Below are 22471 nucleotides of genomic sequence, written 5' to 3'. Positions count from 1 at the left end.
TGCTTTGCAATGGTATCGGACACATGAGCGCTTTTTATGCGCTCGTCCGATAAATTATAGAACAGAAATCGCAGATCGCACCTATCTGCGATCTGCGATTCCTGTTCTCTTCTCTATATGCGCTCAATGGGGCCGGCGGCAGCAGCGCCGACCCCATTGAGAACATATAGAAGACAAATCCTTCTTCTCTGCCACAGCTGTAACAGCTGTGGCAGAGAAGAACGATGTTTGCCCATTGAATTCAATGGAGCCGGCAATGCTGCCGGCATGCGCGGGATGAATTGTCAGGAAGGGCTTAAATATATAAGCCCTTCCCTGCAATTCATCCAGAAAAGTGTTAAAATAAAAAATATATATATACTCACCTGCTCCCGGCAGCCGGAGTTCCGTGCGGCCGGCCTGCAGTGGGTGTGAAGGGGGTGTGAGGCAGACCTGCCCCCTGATTGGCTCAGCCGGGCACCGGTCACGCGATTTGCGGATGCGCATCCGTCATGCGATCCGCAAATCGCGCGAAAAAACGCCCATCTGACTAAGGCCTAATAGTGAATTTTGAAAACACATGTATGTAATTCTTATGGCTGAACACTGAGAAGCATAAGCGTAGTAAACATGTGATGTTTTTTTCAATACTAAATATATTGGAATGACATTGAATTTTCAGAATATCACTTTTATTCACCAAAGAAATCCATGCAAAGTTTGGTGAGACTCATTGAGAAGTCTGTCTAGCCAAAAACAGCTACTAATGGGTTTTTTTTAAATCTTATTTCTAAAGACTTAAACAAGGGAAAGAACATTTCTGAACTTCAGCTGGCATACAACTTTCTTCTCAGCATCACAACAAAGGAGTGTTTAGTACCGACTGGTTGTTGCTATGAATACTAAGCATTCTATTCATCCAGCTGATAACATTAGACGCTGCAACAGCTTCAGATATTATTTTCTCACGTTTGCCTGTTAAAAGGATTTAAGTAAAGAACTAAACAATACTTTCAAAAAGTGTCACTAATCGAGGTTTGTAGAATATATTAACTAATGTTTCAACGTTAACACTGGTAAATTCCTTGATCAACAATAATCATGTATGTGTTAGTGAAAAACAATGACAAAAATCACTTTAATATGGCCTAGTAGACTAGAATATTTATACTGCTAATACAGAATTGGCGGGAGAGCACTGAAATGGTCTGCATAAGAGATGAGCGAGCTTCTGGGTTACATGCTGGCATTGCTGTTCAACCCGCCGCACGACCCTGCGTCCACAGCGCATTCAAAATTTTCACTGCACAGTGTTCAGCTGCCCTCATGCCACACGCTCACTTCATAGCCACACCACCCTCATGTCGATTTATAAGTGCGTCTGCAATGAGGAGGAGCCGGAGACACACACTGCAGAGGGTTAGCACGGCTAGGCAGCGACCCTCTTTGAAAGTGTGGGCGATAGCGCACAATGTTGATGAGAATTGATGATAAATTATCGTAGATCATCATTCCAATCCCGTGCCACCTCCATCACAAAATTGTCAGGAGCTGCAAACGTGGGCATAATTGGAACTCAGGTGCCAGCACTTCTACACATCTCCACAATGCAGCAGCGCATACTAACACCAGAGATTGGTTTGAAGCAGGAGGTGTCGCAAAAGTAGCCACCACAGGTATGCATTGACCATGTGAAAGTCTCATTAAATCAGTTACGCTTCCTGTGAATTCTTCAATCAAGTAACTCGGATAACTGTAGTTACCCTGATCCCCAGACCCCAAGCAGGAGATGGAGGTGGCATAATAAAGCCGAGAAACCATGACCGAGGTAGGACCCGCAATACTCTATTTGGGAAGCACATGAGCAGGTCCTGGGTCAGGCTCGGTTACAGCCTCCACCTTGTGTGACCGAAGATGCCGCGAGTTACATAGCAATGGGAAATCCACAATTCATTCTGTGTAGGTGTCAGATAGCTGAACAATGCAATGGGAAAGCCTTTGTGCACCCACAGCATAGGCGAGCCCATGAAACTCAAAGATAGTATTAAACATGAAGAAAAGAGAGTGCCCAAACATGGCAGAGTTTCACCCAGCCCACACTTCTGCCCTAGTCATTCACTGTATTTGAGTCAGATAGGAAAGCCGTCTGCACCCTAGCCAAGTCAGTCAGTGTATTTCTGCCAGACAGGTAAACCAACGCAATAGGAAGTCTTTGTGCACCCACAGGATAGGCGAGCCCATGAAATTCAAAGACAGTATTACACATAAAGAAATCAGAGTCCCCAAACATGTCAGTTTCACCCCGCCCAGGACCTCGGCCCACACTTCTGCCCTAGTCATTCAGTATATTTGTGCCAAATAGGTAAAACACCGCTACAGGAAAGCCGTCTGCACCCTAGCCAAGTCAGTCAGTGTATTTCTGCCAGACAGGTAAACCAACGCAATGGGAAGTCTTTATGCACCCACAGCAAAACGCGAGCCCATGAAACTCAAAGACGGTATTACACATAAAGAAATCAGAGGCAGTTTCACCCCACCAAGTACCTCGGCCTCAGCTCACACCCTAAGTAATTGTGGGCATAAAGCGGACTCGGATGCTAGTACAGCTGTGAACATCTCAATAAATCAGTAACAGTTGCTTTCATCGCTCCAAAGACTGGATGAACCACAAAAAAGTTCCACAGGCCAAACCTGGCGCTGTTGATTCTTCCCCCCCCCCCCCTCCAGGACCTTGGCCTCTGCCCACACCCTCAGTAATCGTGGGCCTCAAGCGGACTCGGATGCTAGTGCAGCTGTGAACGTCTCATTAATGCAGTAACGCTCCTTTTGTTTGGCCCAAACCAGTGTCTCAGATAACTGTGGTAACACGAGAGAAAATACATGTTACCTAGCACTGATCCCCAGACCCAAAGCAGGAAGAAGAGGTGGCATAATAAGGCCGAGAAACCATGACCGAGGTAGGACCCGCAATACTCTGTGTGGGAAGTACGTGAGCAGGCCCTGGATCAGGCTCGGTCCCAGCCTCCACCTTGTGTGACCCAAGGTGCCATGAGTTAAATAGCTATGGGAAATCCATGTGTCCCCACACACTTCATTCTGTGTATGTGTCAGGCAGCTGAACACCGCTATGGGAAACCCTTGTGCACCCACAGTATAGGCGGACCACTGAAACTTTTCTGTTGCAAGAGTATAGGCGAATCCCTCAAACCTTTCAGTAGCAAGAGTATAGGCGGACCCCTGTAACCTTTCAGTAGCAAGAGTATAGGCGAACCCCTGTAACATTTTCTGTAGCAATAGTATAGGCGAACACCTCAAATCTTTCAGTAGCGAGTGTATAGGTGAAGCCCTAAAAAAACATTTCTGTGGCTAGAGTATAGGTGGACCCAAGTAACATTTCTGTAGCAAGAGTATAGGCGAACCCCTGTAACATTTATGTAGCAAGAGTATAGGGAGACCCCAGTATCATTTCTGTAGCAAGAGTATAGGTGAACCCCTCAAATCGTTCAGTAGCGAGTGTATAGGCGAAGCCCTAAAAAAAACATTTCTGTGGCTAGAGTATATGCGGATCCCTGTAACATTTCTGTAGCAAGAGTATAGGCGAACCCCTGTAACATTTATGTAGCAAGAGTATAGGAGGACCCCTGCAACATTTCTGTAGCAAGAGTGTAGGCGAACCCCTGAAACATTGGTGTACCAAGAGTATAGGCGAACACCTGAAAAAATTTGGTTACCAAGAGTGTAGGCGAAGGTGGGAAAAATTAGTTAGATAACAGTATAGGTGAGGGCCAGAAAAATTGGTGTACCAAGAATACAAGTGTACCCCTGAAAAATTGCTCAACCGCGAGGGCAGGTGAAACCCATAAACATTTTTTAAAGATACAGCTCGCTGTTGCTTAATTTGTAACAGAGCCTGGAGGCAGCCCTCTGAAAAAATTGGTTTCAGTTAAAGTATAAAAACTTTTGAAACTTTTAAAGATTGTAAAAAACTTTTAACCCCTTTGTGGCTAAACCTGTTTGCGCCTTAGTGACGGAGCCAAATTTGGAAATCTGACATGCGTCATTCAACATAGCATGACTCCGTAAAGATTTTGCATATCCAAGTGATTCTGACATTGTTTTTTCGCCACGTGTTGTACTTCATGTAGGTTGTAAAAATAGACCAATATGATTTGTGTATATTTATTAAAAGTACTAATATTGGAAAAATTTTGAGAAAATTGTAATTTTTCACATTTTCAACTGTAATATCTCAAATATGTGCAAACATACTGTACAAATTTTGATAGGATATATATTTCCATCTGTTTACTTTATTCTGAATGCACATTTGAAAAACTTTTGTGTTTTTTTTAACCATTTAGATGATGTCCAGATTTAACATTACTTTTCAGCATTTTGAGAAACACTGTTTTCTTACACCAAGCCAAGTTTGTAAAGGCTCACGAGTGTCAGAATGATAGATACCCCCCCAAATGACCCCATTTTAAAAACGACACCCCTTAATGTATCCACTGAGGGGTGTCATGAGTATTTTGACCCCACATTTGTTTTTCAGAAATTAATTCAATTTAGAGGAGAAAAAATAAAATTTCATATTTTTGCAAATATGTCATTTTAAAGACATATATTTTTTTCTAGAGTGCACATGAAAATGAGGATTGACACCCCAAAATGGATACCCCTGTTTCTGCCGTGTTCAGAAATATACCCATTGTGGTCCTAATCTTATGTCTGGATGCACAACGGGGCCCAAAACAAAAGGAGTAGTCAATGTCTTTCAGAACATAAATTTTGCTTTTCTAGGCCCCATAGCACACTTGTAGAGCTCTTGAGCGTCCAAAACCATAGAGCGTCCAAATGCCCATTTTGACCCCACAGTTTTTGAATGAATTCAAGCAAGGCAAAAGAAAAAAATTGTGATTTTCGTTTTTTTGGCAATTCTGTCATTTTAAAAACAGCTTTTTTTCTACAGCACACATATGAATGAAGATTTGCACCCCAAAATGGATACCCCTGTTGGTCCTGTGTTCAGAGACATACCTATTGTGGCCCTAATCTTATGTCTGGATGCACAACGGGGCCCAAAATGTAAGGAGTAGTCGGTGGCTTTCAGAACAGAAATTTAGCATGAAGGTGATTTAGGCCCAATTGCCCACTCGTAGAGCCCTTGAGCAGCCAAAACGACAGAGAACCCCAACAAATGATCCCATTTTGAAAACTAGACCCCTTAACGAATTCATCTAGGGGTGTACTGTGTATTTTTACCCTACAATTTTTGAATAAATCTAAGCAAAGCAGTAGGAAAAAATTATAATTTAAATTTTTTTTTTGGCAGTTGTATCAATTTAAAAACAGTTTTTTTTGTACAGTACACAAATGAATGAAGACTTTTACCCAAAAATAGATACCCCTGTTTGTCCCATGTTCAGAAACATACCCTTTATGGCCCCAATCTACTTAAAGGACACATGGCTAGGCCTATAATGGAAGGAGCACCCATTGGATTTCAGGGTACAACGGAATAAATTCCAGGCCCCATTGCACAATTGTAGAGCCATTGAGCCGCCAAAAAGATTTAAAAAAAACATAAATGACACCATTTTGAAAACTAGACCCCTTAACGAATTCATCTAGGGGTGTACTGCATATTTTGACCCCACAGTATTTGAATGAATCTAAGCAAAGCAGAAAGAAAAAATTACGATTTTAATTTTTTTGGCAATTTTGTCAATTTAAAAACAGTTTTTTTGTACAGCGTACATAGGAATGAAGACTTTCACCACAAAATGGATACCCCCATTTGTCCCGTGTTCAGAAACATACCCATTGTGGCCCTAATCTACTTACAGGACACATGGAAAGGCCTATAATGCAGGGAACATCTGTTGGATTGCAGGGCACAACTGAATAAATTCCAGGCCCCATTGCCCACTTGTATGGAATAAAAATTGACACGTTAAAAAAATTCCTACCCCCCCCCCCTCCTCCCTGTGCCCTTTTCGGCGTTCCCCAAATCTTAGATGAAAGTAATAATGTGAACTGTGTGGTATTTCAGAATACAGGGGTAATTACGGAGGCTGGTTGGGATGGGTACATGGGGCAATCAACCCTCGTCTCATGCTTTTTGGGCGTATTTCTTGACCTCTGCGGCAGGTATGGGGTGTAAAAAGTGGCGCTCTGTGAGTCTCCGTAATCTTACTGTCTCACACAGAAGGCGCTCAACAAGCTGCTCCTGGAACTGCATGAAGGCGGGCGTTCCCAGGGCTTCTTGTAAATTACGTATTACAGGTAGCGATCTGAATAACTCACGGCCGTATGTGGAATCTGCTTGCGGAGGCCTGCAGAGGATCCCAGCTGTAAGTGCTGCTGTGACCCTGCGTATGGCCGCGTAATGTACTGCACATAACTGCCTACTCACACAGGCGGTCATGCGCAGTACACTTTTTTTTGGTTTGTATTTCCCGCACCGTCGCTTAGGGATGACGCGACTACCCGCAGCCCATACACAATGTAGTTGCGTATGGGCTGCGAGTATATTCGCGACCATGGAGCACAATGGGCTCTATGTTGCCGATATCCGCAGTAAAATAGAACCTGCTGCGTTCTTTTCTGTGAGTGGATTACGCAATTCTGACCCACTAATGTGAGCGGAATTGTGTAATCCAATGCAATTGATCTGCGTTTCAGACGCATGCGGAAACCGTAATTCCTATCCGGTCATGTGAGACCGGCCTAAGGTAGATCGCTACCTTTTTATCACGTGACCGGCAACCGCTCAACGAGGTCACTGCTTCAGGCTCTCGGCCCGCTATCCATTGGATAGAGGCAATCGCGGGCCTGGGCCGCGGTCCCCGGGTACATCTCCTGGTTCCCGGCTACCTTCAGGAGCCAGGAGATTTTGAATTTACAGTGGCTCCCAGCCTTCTGCGCAAGGAGATTTTGAATTTCCTGGGCTCCCTGACTCCTGCACATGTGTCCGGCATTTTGCCGGCAATCGCATGTGCAGAATCTGGGAAGTTTCACGGAGGACAATCGTGTCAGGGTGCAAATACGGAGGCCTCCGGTAAAAAGTTTCATCTCCTCTCACTGATCGCATCGGTGAGGGAAGATGAAGCTTCACCTTTTTTTTTTACTTTTACGTGATCACCATTATACATTGGATAATGGTCAACACGTGATCAGGAACCGCTAACCGCGGCCCCCCGTGATATCTCCAGGCTCTCGGCTAAGTTTTGTAGCCAGGAGCAGGGAGATTTTTAATTACCCTGCCAATCCATAGCTCTTGCACATGCGTCTGCCATTTTGGCAACAGGCGCGTGCGCAGAAGCTGAGGTTAGGCCCACGGATAAATCCGGGGGCCTTAGGTATGTCATTTCATCCTCCCTCACGGATATGATCTGTGGGGGGAGATGAAACATAAGCTTTTTTAACTTTTTTTTTTTACACTCTTTTTTCCTTTAAATGATCACTGTTATCCATTGGATAACAGTGATCATTTACTCGTGTACCTCTCTCTGCTCCTGGCTACACATGGTAGCCAGGAGCAGAGGGATTTTGAATTTCCCAGGGCTCGAGCCCCTCTGTGCCCTATGTCAATCGTCGGGCGCGCATGTGCAGAGGGGGACTTCGGGTCCCGGAAGACCAGGACATGCAGAGGACCCGAGGTGAGTATTTATTTTCACCTCCCCTCATGGATCAGATCCATGAGGGGAGGTGAAACTTGCCCTATTTTTTACTTTTTTTTTAACTTTTTCGCGATCACGGGCCCGGTCCCCATTCCGAGGGACATCTCCTGGTTCCTGGCTACCTTCAGGAGGCGGGAACCAGGAGATTTTGAATTTGCCGTGGCTCCCAGCCTTCTGCGCATGCGGTGATGCCATCGGTCCAGCGCGAAAGCGCAGAATAGCGTCACCGGGTCCTGGAGGACCCTTTCACCTCGGCAGACTTTGGGGTAAGCGGGTAAGTACTTTCAGCTGCTCTGATGGATCCGATCCATCAGGGCAGCTGAATATATAACTTTATTTACTTTTTTTGCACTTTAATGTGATCGGCGCTATCCGTTGGATAGCGCCGATCTCATTACTGGGGAGGACTGCCCGCAGCCGAGGATGACAGCTCCATGCTGTTGGCTACCTGCGGGCACTAACAGCATGGAGCTGTCACGTTCTCAGCTAAGAGGGCTTTAATCCAAAAAGGATGCATGTTTTTACGTCCTCTAGGATTAAAGCCCACTTAGTGACGGCCCCATTCCCATTGTCAACATTGTTGACATGCTGTTTTAGGAGGAGGAGTAGGAGGAGGATGAGTAATATTATCCGAGAGTGATTGACGAAGCTAATTCCCCCTTTTTTGTGGTGATAGAGGATGCATTTTTCTCCTGTTGCAGCAAAAAGAATCATTAGGTTCCGTTGTTTTCCGCTGGTGGGGAAGAGAAGTCTGGGGAAATCCATCCTTTTTTCCTCTTTATGAGTGTAAGCATGTCGGCACTGGCAGTTGACAGGCGAGTACACTTATCCGTGATGATTTCCCCAGCTGCACTAAACACCCTCTCTGACAAGATGCTAGCCGCAGGGCAGGCCAGCACCTCCAGGGCGTACAGCGCAAGTTCGTGCCAAGATGTTTAGCTTTGACACCCAATAGTTGTATGGAGCAGAGGCATCACGGAGGACGGTGGTACGATCAGCTACGTACTCCCTCACCATCTTTTTACAGTGCTCCCTCCAACTCAGCCTTGACTGGGGAGTGATGACACAGTCTTGCTGGGGAGCCATAAAGCTGGCAAAGGCCTTGGAGAGTGTTCCCCTGCCTGCGCTGGACATGCTGCCTGATCCCCGCGCATCCCCTACTACTAGGCCCTCAGAACTGCGTCTTCTGCCACTAGCGCTGTCAGATGGGAACTTTAGCATCACTTTTTCCACCAGGGCCCTGTGGTATTGCATCACTCTCGTACCCCTTTCCTCTTCGGGAATGAGAGTGGAAAGGATCTCCTTATGCCGTGGGTCGAGAAGAGTGTACAGCCAGTAACCCGTGTTGGCCAGAATGTGTCTAACGCGAGGGTCACGGGAAAGGCAGCCTAACATGAAGTCAACCATGTGTGCCAGGGTCCCAGTGCGCAACACATCGCTGTCCTCACTAGGAGGATGACTTTCAGGATCCTCCTCCTCTTCAGCCCATACACACTGAACAGATGAGAGGCAAGCAGCATGGGTATCCTCTGCAGTGTGCCCAGCAGTCTCTTCCCCCTCCTCCTCCTCCTCCTTCTTCTTCTTCAAAACATGCTGAGATATAGACATGAGGGTGGTCTGGCTATCAAGCAACATACTGTTATTCCCCGTCTCCTGTTCCAGCCGCAAAGCGTCGGCCTTTACACTTAGCAGCGAAATTCTCAGCAGGCAAAGCAGCGGGATGCTAACACTAATGATGGCCGCATCGCCGCTCACCATTTGGGTAGACTCCTCAAAGTTTCCGAGGACCTGGCAGATGTCTGCCATCCATGCCCACTTCTCAGTAAAGAATTGCAGAGGCTGACTATCACTTCGCCGCCCATGTTGCAGCTGGTATTCCACTATTGCTCTACGCTGCTCGTGCAGCCTGGCCAACATGTGCAGCGTAGAATTCCAGAGTGTGGGCACGTAGCACAGCAGTCGGTCCTCTGGCAGCTGAAACCGATGTTGCAGGGTCCTCAGGGTGGCCGCGTCCGTGGTGGACTTGCGGAAATGTGCGCAGACGCGGCGCACCTTGCCAAGCAGATCAGACAAGTGGGGGTAGATTTTCAGAAAACGCTGAACCACCAAATTGAAGCCGTGGGCCAGGCATGGCACATGTGTGAGGCTGCTGAGCTGCAGAGCCACCACCAGGTTACGGCCGTTGACACACACGACCATGCCCACTTGGAGGCTCAGTGGCGAAAGCCAGAGGTCTGTCTGCTCTGTCAGACCCTGCAACAGCTCAGGGGTCGTGTGCCTCTTGTCACCTAAACTGATTAGTTTTAGCATGGCTTGCTGACGCTTGCCCACCACTGTGCTGTCGCGCGATACCGACTGCTGGAGACGTGCTCACACTTCTTAATTGAGAGGTAGAGGTGGTGGAGGAGGAGGAGTGGGAGGGTTTGGAGGAGGTGGCATAAAACGTTGCATATACCAGCACCGAGGTAGGACCCGCTATTCTGGGTGTGGGTAGGATATGAGCGGTCCCAGGCTCTGACTTGGTTCCAGCCTCCACCAAGTTCACCAAATGTCAGGGAGATATAGTGTCCCTGCCCGCCAGTACTTGTCCACGTGTCGGTGGTTAAGTGGACCTTCCCAGTAACCGCGTTGGTGAGGGCACGATTTATGTTGCGGGATGTGCTGATGTAGGGTCGGGGACGGCACTCTGGGAAAAATAGTGGCGACTGGGGACCGAGTAGTGTGGGACCGCCGCCGCCATCATGTTTTTGAAAGCCTCCATTTCCACAAGCCTGTATGGCAGCATCTCCAGGCTGATTAATTTGGCAATGTGCACATTTAAAGCTTGCGCATGTGGGTGGGTGGCAGCATATTTCCGCCTTCGCTCCAATGCTTGTGTTAGCGACAGCTGATCGCTATGCTGAGAGACATTTCTGGATGGAGTGTAGGACCGTGGAGGTGAGGGTGTGGGGGCAGGCCGGGAGGCGCTCCTGCCTGCATCCTGGGAGGGGGATTGGATCTGTGTGGCAGGTTGTGGCACTGGGGAAGAGGCAGTAGTGTGACCCGGACGCGGTGAATGGCCTTTGTCCCACCTTGTGGGGTGCTTGGCCATTATATGCCTGCGCATGCTGGTGGTGGTGAGGCTGGTAGTGGTGGCTCCCCGGCTGATCTTGGTGCAACACAGTTTGCACACCACTGTTCGATGGTCGTCCGCGCTCTCACTAAAAAACATCCACACCTTTGAGCACCTAGCCCTCTGCACAGAGTCTTGCCGCGAGGGGGTGCTTTGGGAAACAGTTGGGGGATTCTTCGCTCTGGCTCTGCCTCTACCCCTGGTCCCTCCACTGCCTCTTCCAACTTGTCCTGCTGCTGCACTTGCCTCCCCCTCTGAAGCCCTGTCCTCAGTAGGCTTAGCAAACCAGGTGGGGTCAGACACCTTATCGTCCAGCAGCTCTTCCTCTGAATTCTCTGTGCGCTCCTCCCTCGGACTTACTGCCCTTACTACTACCTCACTGACAGAGAACTGTGTCTCATCATCCTCATCCACAAAAAGCTCTTAAGACAGTTGCAGGAAGTCCCCAGCCTCATCACCCGGACCCCGGGAACTTTCCAAAGGTTGGGCATCGGTCACGACAAACTCCTCAGGTGAGAAAGGAACCATTTTTTCCCACTCAGGGCAGGGACCCGAGAACAGTTCCTGGGAGTCTGCCTACTCAGAACATGTCATTTTCATGGAGTGAGGAGGCTGGGAGGAAGGGGGAGCAGCCAGAGGATTCAGAGTTGCACTCCCTAGGCTGGGAGTAGGGGACTGCGTAGAAGACTGGGTGGCTTGTGCCCACACCCTCACTTGGACACTCGCGTCCACATCCTCGGCCCTTACCCCTACTCCTCATCATGGTGGATTAAAATTAACCAGCTGTCTTGCGCTGATACTTAGGGGTAATTCACCACTCCCAGAGACTTGTAGATGAGAGAGGTTGTATGGAGTGGGAGAAGACTCAAAAGCCAGTGGATAGTGCTGGTAACTGCGGCTATCTCAACCCCCCCAAGGAAAGGGTATTGTGAGATGTTCTGCACTGCGGCAGAGCTGAAATAGTTTGCAGTGGCCCAGGAAATATTAGAGTACTAATTAGCGGTGAGACCTCTGCTTAATGCACTGCAGACATAGAACGGTATATCTGAAATAGTTTGAAGTGGCCCAGGAAATATTACAGTACTGTTTAGCGGTGAGACCTGTCTAATGCACTGCAGACTGAGAACGGTATAACTGAAATACTTTGCAGTAGCCTAGGAAATATTAGAGTGCTGTTTCACAGCGAGACCTCGGTGTAATGCACTGCGGGCTGAGAACGCTATAACTGAAAGGCTGGGAACAGGCCTAGATGCGTAATAAAAAAGTTGGTGCACTACTGCTCCCAGCCAGCCACAATTATAATGCACTGGGTGGGAAGTAGCCCTAAGAAGGACCGTTGGGGTTCTTGTAGAGAGGATCAGGACTGTAAAACTTTCCCCTTTATAAGCAGCACTGTCCCTAAACTCTGCGTAATGCACTGCAGACTGAGAACGCTATAGCTGAAATGGCCTGCACAGCCCGAGATGCTTAAAAAAAAATGGTGCACTACTGCTCCCAGCCAGCCACAACTGTAATGCACACGATGAGGAGTAGCCCTAAGAAGGACCGTTGGGGTTCTTGAAGACAGGATCCTACTCTAACACTTTCCCTATATCAGCAGCAGCACTTTCCCTAACCTCTGCCAGCATGTGTCTGAGGTGAGCCGCGGGCAGGACCATTTTAAGTACTCGGTGGTCACTGCTGTTGGCGGGCACATGGTTGGCATATCACAGCAGGAAGTGCTAATGCCTTCCCTGCATGTTTATTGGCTAGAAAATGGCACTAAATATGCGGGAAAGGGAAATGCAATTGACTCGAGTACCGCGTGGTGTTCATCTCGAGTAACGAGCATCACAAATACCCTAATGCTCGAACGAGCATCAAGTTCGGACGAGTGGGCTCGCTCATCTCTAGTCTGCATCAGTATTCCTCAACTCCCTTCCTAAAGTACCCCCATCAGGTTAGGATTTGAGAATGAGATATCAAGAGAACTTCTGCGGCAATTTCTGAGGCACTGACAATAATTACATTACATGTGTAATGCGCAGAAAATCCTGAAAATATGACCTGTTGGGAAACTTGAGGACTAGAGTTGAGAAACACTAGTCTAAATGAAGGTAACCTTTTATTTTGAATATGGTGTCGGAGCTGAAGGCAGCATGTTATAAAGCAGGAGGTGCTGAGCAGATTGATATATAATTGTGTGGAAAAACACTCAGCATAAGGGCTAATGCGCACGACCGGATCTCCGCCACCGCAGCTATTAGGTTCTATTGAACCTAATAGCTCAGTGTTCATGCTGCAGAATTCAAGCATAAAATAACCCGCGGCATTTCCTACTTGCCGTAGAAATACGCGCGGCCGGCTTCCATTGTAGCCAATGGAAGCCGTCTGTCACGCTAAACTTCCGCTGTAGCACAGCAGAAATATAGCGTAAATATGCTTCCCCGCCCATTGCTGGTGTGTTACATGACACTGCCGATCGCATCACATGACACTGCCGGTGCATCATGTGCTGGCTGTTGCGCTGGCCGTCGTGTCATGCAGGATTCGCACAGCGGATCTGGAGGTGAGTATGGAGTCTTGGGGGGGGGGGGGGGCGCCATGACAGACTCTGCTGCGGTATTCCGCTTGGGCATGAGCCCTTACTTGTATTAGGTTGATGGAAATCTTTGTTTTCCCTATGCTTTAAGGGCAAAGGCATAACTCGAAGCTTCGGGGCCCCGATGAAAAATCTGTAATGGGCCCCCAACTATAATGCTTTCTTCATAGTACTGGGCTCCCTATATGGATAAGAGAGGCCTTATGGGCCCCCTAAGATACCTGGGCTCGGGTACAACCGCATCCTCTGCATGCCATTACACAGAGTTCAAAGCAGTGCTTCCACTCCAAACCTGGTGCATCCTGCCTGGACGTTGCCTGGATAACCCCTTTAAGAGTCCAATGAGCGGTACTATTCAGTGAGTGATGGCCTTCCTTCCTTATAAAGAGAAAGCTATTATTCCCTGAGAAGCCAACACACTCTACTACTAAGTAAAGAAAAAGCAGGGATATAAATGATGAAATTCCAAGTTATACTAAATCATTTCCAACAAAACTATATATCAATGTTCTCATCCCCTCCTGCTCTATAAGATGCTGTCCACAGATCTTACTGCATGTACAATGTGGCAGATTCCCTTTAAGAGAACTTTATTAGGACTTAAACATTTAAGTCTGGGACCCCTATATATTCACACAATGAACACGCCATGGCCATCCTGCAAACGCTTTAGTCCCATTCATTGTTTTAGGGGCACAGCGGATAGTCCGTGCAGGTGGCTGTGTCTGGTAATGCAACTCAACGCATTTAGTTAATGGGTTAAACTCTAGAATCAGTCACAGCCACCTCATACAGATACACTGCAATGCTGATCAGCGGGGGTCCTTAAGGTCAGATTCTCAATGATCAAACATTGGTGACTTATCTAAATGACAGGCCATGTTAGAGTGCTAGATACTCTGCGATAACAGGAATTAAAAGGGTTATCCAGTGGATAACCCTTTTAATTACTGTTATCGCAGAGTACTATGCAAAACATTATGAAATCATTAGATAATTTATAAGCATTAACAATAACAAAAAACTAACTGCGTAGCTGCCATAGCATTTAAAATCTAATATTGGCTGAGCAAGTAGTTATGTGGACATACTTTTACACTATTTATAAACTACTTATACTTATCACTTCCAAAGGTTATCAGCTGGAAGCTTTTCAGCTCTGGGTAGCCATAGCAAAAGGAGAACAAGCACCTTGTTTTACAGAAATCATTCATCTTCCGTTTTCTCAGAGAAGCACTGATTGGCAAAAAAGCTTCTAATTCATAAAACTACGAGGTGACAAACAGTAGTGGATTAGAAACCACATAAAATAATGCCCAAATTGGTCTTGCTCCTTCCATAGCAAATCAACCCAAACTGATCTAGTTCAGGTTCGATCACTGCTCCATGTACACCTGTTAGATTCATCGGATCCAAATGTGAGGGTATGTACATAACAGATGGGTCATTTTTCATCCTCCCCTTTATATATTTTCTTGTGTATCCACCCATGTGTTTATTTTATATGTTTCTGTGTGTTTGTGCGTATGTTCTTGTGCATGTCAAAAGTATGTGTGTTTTTGGTACACAGATAAGCATGGGTATATAGTCAACTTTCTCTTTGCAATGAAAGTCAATGTTCAAACAGCCCCTTTAGGGCAAATGTCTGGCTGGCCATTAAAGGGGTTGTCCCGCGCCGAAACGGGTTTTTTTTTTTTTTCAATAGCCCCCCCGTTCGGCGCGAGACAAACCCGATGCAGGGATAAAAAAACAAAAACGGGTAGTACTTACCCGAATCCCCGCGCTCCGGTGACTTCTTACTTACCTTGTGAAGATGGCCGCCGGGATCTTCACCCTCGGTGGACCGCAGGTCTTCTGTGCGGTCCATTGCCGATTCCAGCCTCCTGATTGGCTGGAATCGGCACACGTGACGGGGCGGAGCTAAGAGGAGCCGCTCTCTGGCACGAGCGGCCCCATTCAGAAGACAGAAAACAGGACTGCGCAAGGGCGTCTAATCGGGCGATTAGACGCTGAAGATTAGACGGCACCATGGAGACGGGGACGCCAGCAACGGAACAGGTAAGTGAATAACTTCTGTATGGCTCATAATTAATGCACAATGTACATTACAAAGTGCATTAATATGGCCATACAGAAGTGTATACCCCCACTTGCTTTCGCGGGACAACCCCTTTAATTCTGCCGGCAGAATCAGCCTGCCTGCTAGGAGTGCCAGACTTACGGTAACTAACTGATTGCTCCTGAAGATCCAGTCCTCTATATATCTATATTAGAATTTATTTTAACATATAGAAACACATCTGTAATACAGATCCATGTTATGGACGCGTTCCATATGACATTCCAACCATATGTCATCACTATTTTCACTATTTGCCTCCGTATATTTTTTTCTCATGGTCAAATACTGCTCACTATTTGCCCAAAAATAGTAATACGGATGTAAAAATGCATTTTCAAAAAATGGTCATACAAAATATGCCATGTGAGTACATACATAGATTTACCTTAGCCCCATATCATGGTCCCCAAAACATAAACCTGCTAAGGAGCTAGAATACACTCATCTGAAAGCAGCCTTAGCCTCTATAACTTTAAAATGGCCTTTGAGTCATACCTGATTTTGACTTTAGGAGAATCTGAACTACATGGCCATCATTAATAACTTCACAGTCTCGACAGACAACATAGTTTGGAGATAGCTTAACTTCTAGCAATGAAGGGTCATATAGGGCTTCTCTTGAATTTATGTTGATTGGAGATTGGTATTGTCCATTCGCTTCTGGGTAAAGTAGACCCCACTCCACACCTACAAGAAGATATACAGTTAGATGAATCACTCTTAAGGGGCTTCCATAATGCTTAATGTAGTTGCTGGAACATTTACAATAGTTTGTTTTTTTTTAGGAAAATTAACACAATCCTTGGCCTGTTCAAGGCATCTAAATGCAGATAAAGCATGGGTACGTGGCTTATGTGATTTATCACACATTCATCCCATACCACCAATGTTGAGCAGATTTGGAAATTAATATTAAAGATTGAGTGACTTTTAAAATATTTTTATAGGTCTTCAATTCATTTTTTTAAATGTTGTTTTACTGTATATACTCGAGTATAAGCCTAGTTTTTCAGCACATTTTTTAATGCTGAAAATGCCCCCCTCAGCTTATACTCGAGTGAGGTAAAAAAAAAAACAACAACAAAAAACCCGCAATACTCACCTCCCAATCTGCGTCTGTGTCCCCGGCGTGATGGTCTTCCCGGCGGTGTGGCAAGCTGCTTGAGAATTCTCCCCACAGGCATCTCCCTGCTCAGCTTTGAATTCCCTTGCCATCAGCGTTGTGTAGGTAAGCGCTGTGATTGGATCGAGCGCCAGCCAATCACAGCCAGTGCTCGATCATTCACAGCCATTCAGTGGATAACATCACTGAATGGCTGTGATTGGTTTATTGAATGCCGGCTGTGATTAGCTGGTGCTCGATCCAATCACAGCGCTTACTTACACAGCGCTGACGGCGGGGGAATTCAAAGCCGAGTAGGGATATGACAGTGGGGAGAAGTCTCCAGCAGCTCGCCGCACAACCGGGGAGACTATTGCGCCGGAGACACAGGCGCTGACTGGGAGGTGAGTATTGCATTTTTTCTTTACCTAGTATATACTTGAGTATAGCTAGTCTTATACTCGCATCAATAAGTTTTACCAGTTTTTTTGTGGTAAAACTTATTGACTCGGCTTATACTCAGGTCGGCTAATACTTAAGTATATACGGTATTTATAAAAGGTAGACATTATGAATATTGCTGCAAGTCGAAAAATAACAACACGGTAAAAAGAATGCAAGACAGGTGAATACAATAATAAAAAATAGAAAAAAAGATCGTGGAGACACAAATTTTTCAATACTGATAGATTATACAACAAAATAGAGCAGTGCAAAATTACTATGTGACTGATTATACATAGTTGTTAAATATTTTAGTATCATGAAATAACTATTATACGAAGAGTTTAGCCCGATCTCCCAATTATGGTGGAATTGAAACATCTTTTTGAGTAGTGGCTGGGAACTTTTCATAAAGATCATTTTCATTCACAGCATTTATAATTTTCAGACAAATGGGGTAAATTGAAGTGTATGCAAAATTACACTATTTTTAATCCTGTAGCAATTAATGTATGCATAATCACTCTTCAGTGAATGAAATGAAAATTAGTCATGTCAATCGAGAGTAAGGCTTAATTGTACAGTACAGCCATGTACATACGTCTTCTCCGATTTCAGGAATTAAAATGGCCCTAGGATTACTTGCAGACAATATTATTTTATTTATCATTAATCTATCCACATCTTTGCCTGTAACTATGAAAATAATCTATTCAAGAGGTTATACCAGGAACACAATGTATTCCCTATCCACAGAATTGGGAATAACTTCCTGTTTGAATGGTGTCTGAATACCCCACTGATCTCTGAAATGTCCCATGCCCACCTTTGCCTGTCACTGCGGGGTTGCTTTTCCCTCTGAGAATAAATGGAGCACTGGCCACTCGGCTATCTCTGCAATGCCGTTGAAAGTGAATGAAGTGAATCAGTGTGCTTGCATGACTAGCACTCCATTCAATCTCCTTCTCACTGTGGGAGGTGCAGTGAGGAGGACGGAGGACACGGGACTCTTGTTCTCAGGATTGGCGAGGATCTCAGCAGTGAGACCCCACCGATCAGCAAATTATCCTGTATTCTTTGAATAGGGGATAACTTGTGATCCTGATCCCTTTAAGCTGACTTATCCCTCTTTCGATTTGCTGACAGTTAATTATAATTAGAGATGAGCGAGCGTACTCGGATAAGCACTACTCGCTCGAGTAATTGGCTTTATCCGAGTATCGCTGTGCTCGGGGCTAAAGATTCGGGTGCCGCTGCGGCTGACAGGTGAGTCGCAGCGGGGAGCAGGGGAGAGCGGGCGGGAGAGAAGGAAAGAAAGATCTTACCTCCGTTCCTCCCCGCTCTCCCCTGCAGCTCCCCGCTCCGTGCCGGCACCCGAATCTTTAGCCCCGAGCACAGCGATACTCGGATAAAGCCAATTACTCAAGCGAGTAGTGCTTATCCGAGTACGCTCGCTCATCTCTAATTATAATACTTTGATTAACAAAATTAGGGGAGAGGAATTTTCAGAAATCTAATTTCTAAATTTGGGGATCTCCTAGTTAGGCAAAATAGCATCAGTTAAGATTATGATTAGTGTTGCTTGTCTTGACTGGCCGGGTGGTAAAATCTCCCCGTTTTTCGCCAAATTGAATCAGGTATGTTCAACTTGATTTTTGGCAAAATTTGATGGATAATTGAATTTCCCATAATACACACTACAGAGGTCAGCTTATAGCCAATTAGCAGTTAGGGTGCCTTGATGACATCAAATATGTCCTCCAACTTTGCATATGTGCAGCAGTTTAATTGGACACCTGCATCACATGACCCAGCCATATATTACATAGGCACAGTGTAACCAGCAGCCATTTTACAGCTGAGCAAAGGACATACGCTGCATCATATTTTTATGCCTTTATAAAAAGTAGTCTGTTGTTAGAGACAGGTATTCTACAGAGGGTATAGTCCTGCTGGGTGTGAAAGCTTGTATACTAGCAGAGAACTTTAATGGGGTTCTGTTGGGGGACCAGAGAAAGAAGCTAGATCATGTTTATATGCCTATACAAAATGTGGTCTATATTTTGGGATATTTTTGCTGCTGTCACCGTATAGTAGTAAAGCAAACAGACAAACTATGCTACATTGCACTTCACTATTTGCAGCCTCAGACATCGTTCAAAGTCGCCAGTCTGGCCACTGCAAATTATTTTCACACCTAGCAGTAGGGTTTGGGGAATTCAATTACGCTGTGCCCATGCAATTTGGGGGGCTGTGGCTGCATTAGGGACCTTCTGGAGGGCAAAACAGTGAACCCGATTTTTACTCCCGTTGACTTTAATGGAACATGAAATCGACTGTCCTGATGATTTTTGTGAATTGTCCAGGTCTAAATTGTCACATAGATTATTCTACTGATTGCTTATCACTAATTAAGACAATACCACAAACTTCATACCTATTTCACAGTTTTCCAAATCTATGCTCTATGAAAATTTTGAAAGATTTACATTCCATATATATATAAAAAGAATGAGCAAAAGGTTTAAATGAATAAAACACAAGTCATACTAAATCTTTCCCCATAAAACTATATTTTAATCTGCTGAGCTCCTCCTGCTCTATAACATCATGCCTGTGATTTGGATAGAAACTTTGAGCTAACAGACTCCCTTTTAACAGTTCAGAGTTCTAGGACACATAACTAACAGCAGACTGGAGATAAGCAACTGTCTACAGGGCGGCCCAAAAATGTGTATACAATTCAACATAAATATCTGCATAAAAGCTTTTTTATTAGATTTATATAGACATCAAAGGATAGCTGTAAGTCATGTTTGACTTCTGCAATCACATGAGGTGCTCAAAGTGGTCACCATTAATATACCCAGACATTTTGTTGAACTACTGCATGAGGAACATTGGTTCTAGTGTCAACAGGGATTGTCAAGTCTGCTTTCGCCATTTTCTTTAGATGCCCAGCTAGAAACGGTTGGAAGAATCTTAATGTCAAGGTAAGGCCTAAAATATAGCATTAGGGCAAGAGAAAGAAAGGCCAGAAGATGTGTTATGATGTTGTGCATGGAGCGCAAGTATAGGGTAACAAAAATACTGGTACAATGGCGCCACTTTCCAGAGACGAAATTGGATGGCAAAAAGGAATTTGATCTAACTCCTCTTTATTTATATAAAAACAGTCAATTAAACACATTTCAGAGCCCCAGCACCATCTTTAGGCTGGGTTCACATGGGGCGGATTCCCTCCGGAAATCCCACGGTTTGGCCGCAGCAAAAACCGCAAGATTTTCGCCGGGAGAACCGCCGCGGAAATACCCGCGGTGGCTTTGAAGCAGCCCGGCCTCTCGCTCTTCCGCTGCAGCCGGCGCTCCCATAGAGGAGAGCGCGGCCGCGGCGGAAATAAAAAAAAATAGACATGCTGCATATTCTGAAACCGCTGCTGCGGCGGTTCCAGCCTGACTTACTGCAGCGTATTGGCCGTCCCGTGTGGACGAGATTTCTGTGAAATCTCGTCCACATAGCTGGCTAATCCCGAGATTAGCGGCCGCAGGCGGATTTGCTGCGGCGACATTCCGCGCGGAATTTCCGCAGCAAATCCGACCTGTGTGAACCCAGCCTAAGTTGTTCTTGGATAGATACAATAAACAAATGGGTAAAATAGTAGACAAAAAAAGAAAGATTAGACAAACGGGGAGGGTGGGACAACAAATCAAAAAAGAGGAGATAAATGAAACAAAAAAGAAAACAATAAAGAAGCAATGAGCAAGAAGTTACCAATTATTCACATATTGGATATGTTGATAGTGTGTATAAAGCCTCTCTCACACAGGCATTTTTGTACAGCCTTTAGCGATGCTTTTTCAGCGCAATGCTAAACGTTGTACAACGCTTCTATTTATTTCAATAGGGCTGCTCATACAAGCGATGCATTTTCTATCTTTGGCCGTTTTCAGCTCTGCGTTGGCCATTAAAATAAATAGGCAGCGGTTTCAGTGCTGCCAAAAACATGGCACAACTTGGTACCACGTTTTTGGCAGCACTAAACACCCTAGCTCCACTACTTAAGAAAAAAAATCAATACTCACTCGCCCGCCTCCAGCAAGAGATTGCTCTGATTGGCTGAGGCGCTTGGCCAATCACAGCATTCATTGAATGGCTCAGTCAATCAGAGCAATCTCCTGCTGGAGGTGTGGTCTTCAACTCACGTTACCAGCAAAAGATGGTGACCAATCACAGCCATTCAATGAAACACACGAAATGAATAACTGTGATTGGTCACAGCGATCAGCCAATCAGTTCTTCCAGGAGGTGGGGATTTTTCAATTCCCGGCCAGAAGAAATGAAGAACAGTGTCGGGGACCCGGTGAGAACACATGCCGGAGCCGGACAGCTCTTCTAGGTGATGTTTTTTTTTTTCCTAGAGCTAGGGCTTATTTTTGGGATAGGGCTTATATCTCAAGCCCCCCCACCCACCCTGAAACTCCCTGCAGCCACCAGCCCCATTGACAACAAGGTGAAACTCCTGGATGTGAGTGTCTATTCATGCAATAAAAAAAAATCACTTGTCTGACTGGCAGCCACATGGTGGCGTTAGCCATCATGTGACTACTGACTTCTTTAGAGGCAAGATAATACTACATATTGCCCTCATAATTCAATTTGGATATTAAAAAAGGGTATAGATAACTTTTGAAGTGTGAATAAATTTTTAAGGACACACTACCTTTCCAAGGGCAATATCAGTAACATTTGGAAAGTGGCCATATATAAATATGAATATAAAAAATAAAATAAACTGAACTTAAAAAAAGTATTTGCAAGTTTACTTATGTGAAATGTGTTAAAAGCTTAATTTTAATATAATGAACTCCTGTTTACATGTTTAGGTTACAGAGAAGTCTCTTCCCTCTCCTAATATGTTCCCTCCCCTTTTTTCACTGACTTACTACTCTTCTCTGAACACACTGCATTCATTCTCCTCCTCCTTCTTGCCTATTTTTGCCTCTCCCCTTTCAGTTTTGGACCATCCTGCCCCTCAGATTGCTCTTCCCCCCACCTCTCCACTCCACGCCCTAATATACTACTCCTTCATTTCCCCACTTTACAAAATGGGTAGATAGATACATTTGGCACCATATCTGTCAATATATCTAATGGTGGATCTATTTTGACTCTTCTCTTGTATTTAAACTTTTCATTATTTGTGTTATACGTTGCCAGTATTTGTAGATGTGTTAACACAAGTTGTGTCTATCTTTCGTGACTTAAATAGTTTATAAATAAAGGAAATCACCCAATTTATAAAATTTTTAGATTCTGTGCGTTGGGAGGAAAACTCACAAAGTATGGCATGCACTAACATACTTTTCAACTTAATGTCCAGACTATAAAAATGTTTTTGGTTTAATGCATCAAAATAGCTAAAATATATGAAACCAGCAGAAAGTAG

At 45.2% G+C, this 22471-nt stretch overlaps 1 protein-coding gene across 1 annotated transcript in view; it reads right to left on the bottom strand.

Annotated features, from left to right (window-relative positions):
• Positions 1-22471, bottom strand: part of CA8 (carbonic anhydrase 8) — a 99183-nt gene that overhangs the window by 67128 nt on the left and 9584 nt on the right. Inside the window, exon 2 of the mRNA XM_066578293.1 lies at positions 15975-16166. Within this exon, the coding sequence (XP_066434390.1) occupies positions 15975-16166 (192 nt within the window). The remainder of the gene's footprint in view (positions 1-15974; positions 16167-22471) is intronic.

This window comes from Eleutherodactylus coqui, chromosome 9 (genome assembly GCF_035609145.1).
Source record: "Eleutherodactylus coqui strain aEleCoq1 chromosome 9, aEleCoq1.hap1, whole genome shotgun sequence".
Classification (NCBI taxonomy): Eukaryota; Metazoa; Chordata; class Amphibia; order Anura; family Eleutherodactylidae; genus Eleutherodactylus; species Eleutherodactylus coqui.
This window is presented reverse-complemented; position numbering and strand designations above follow the sequence as displayed.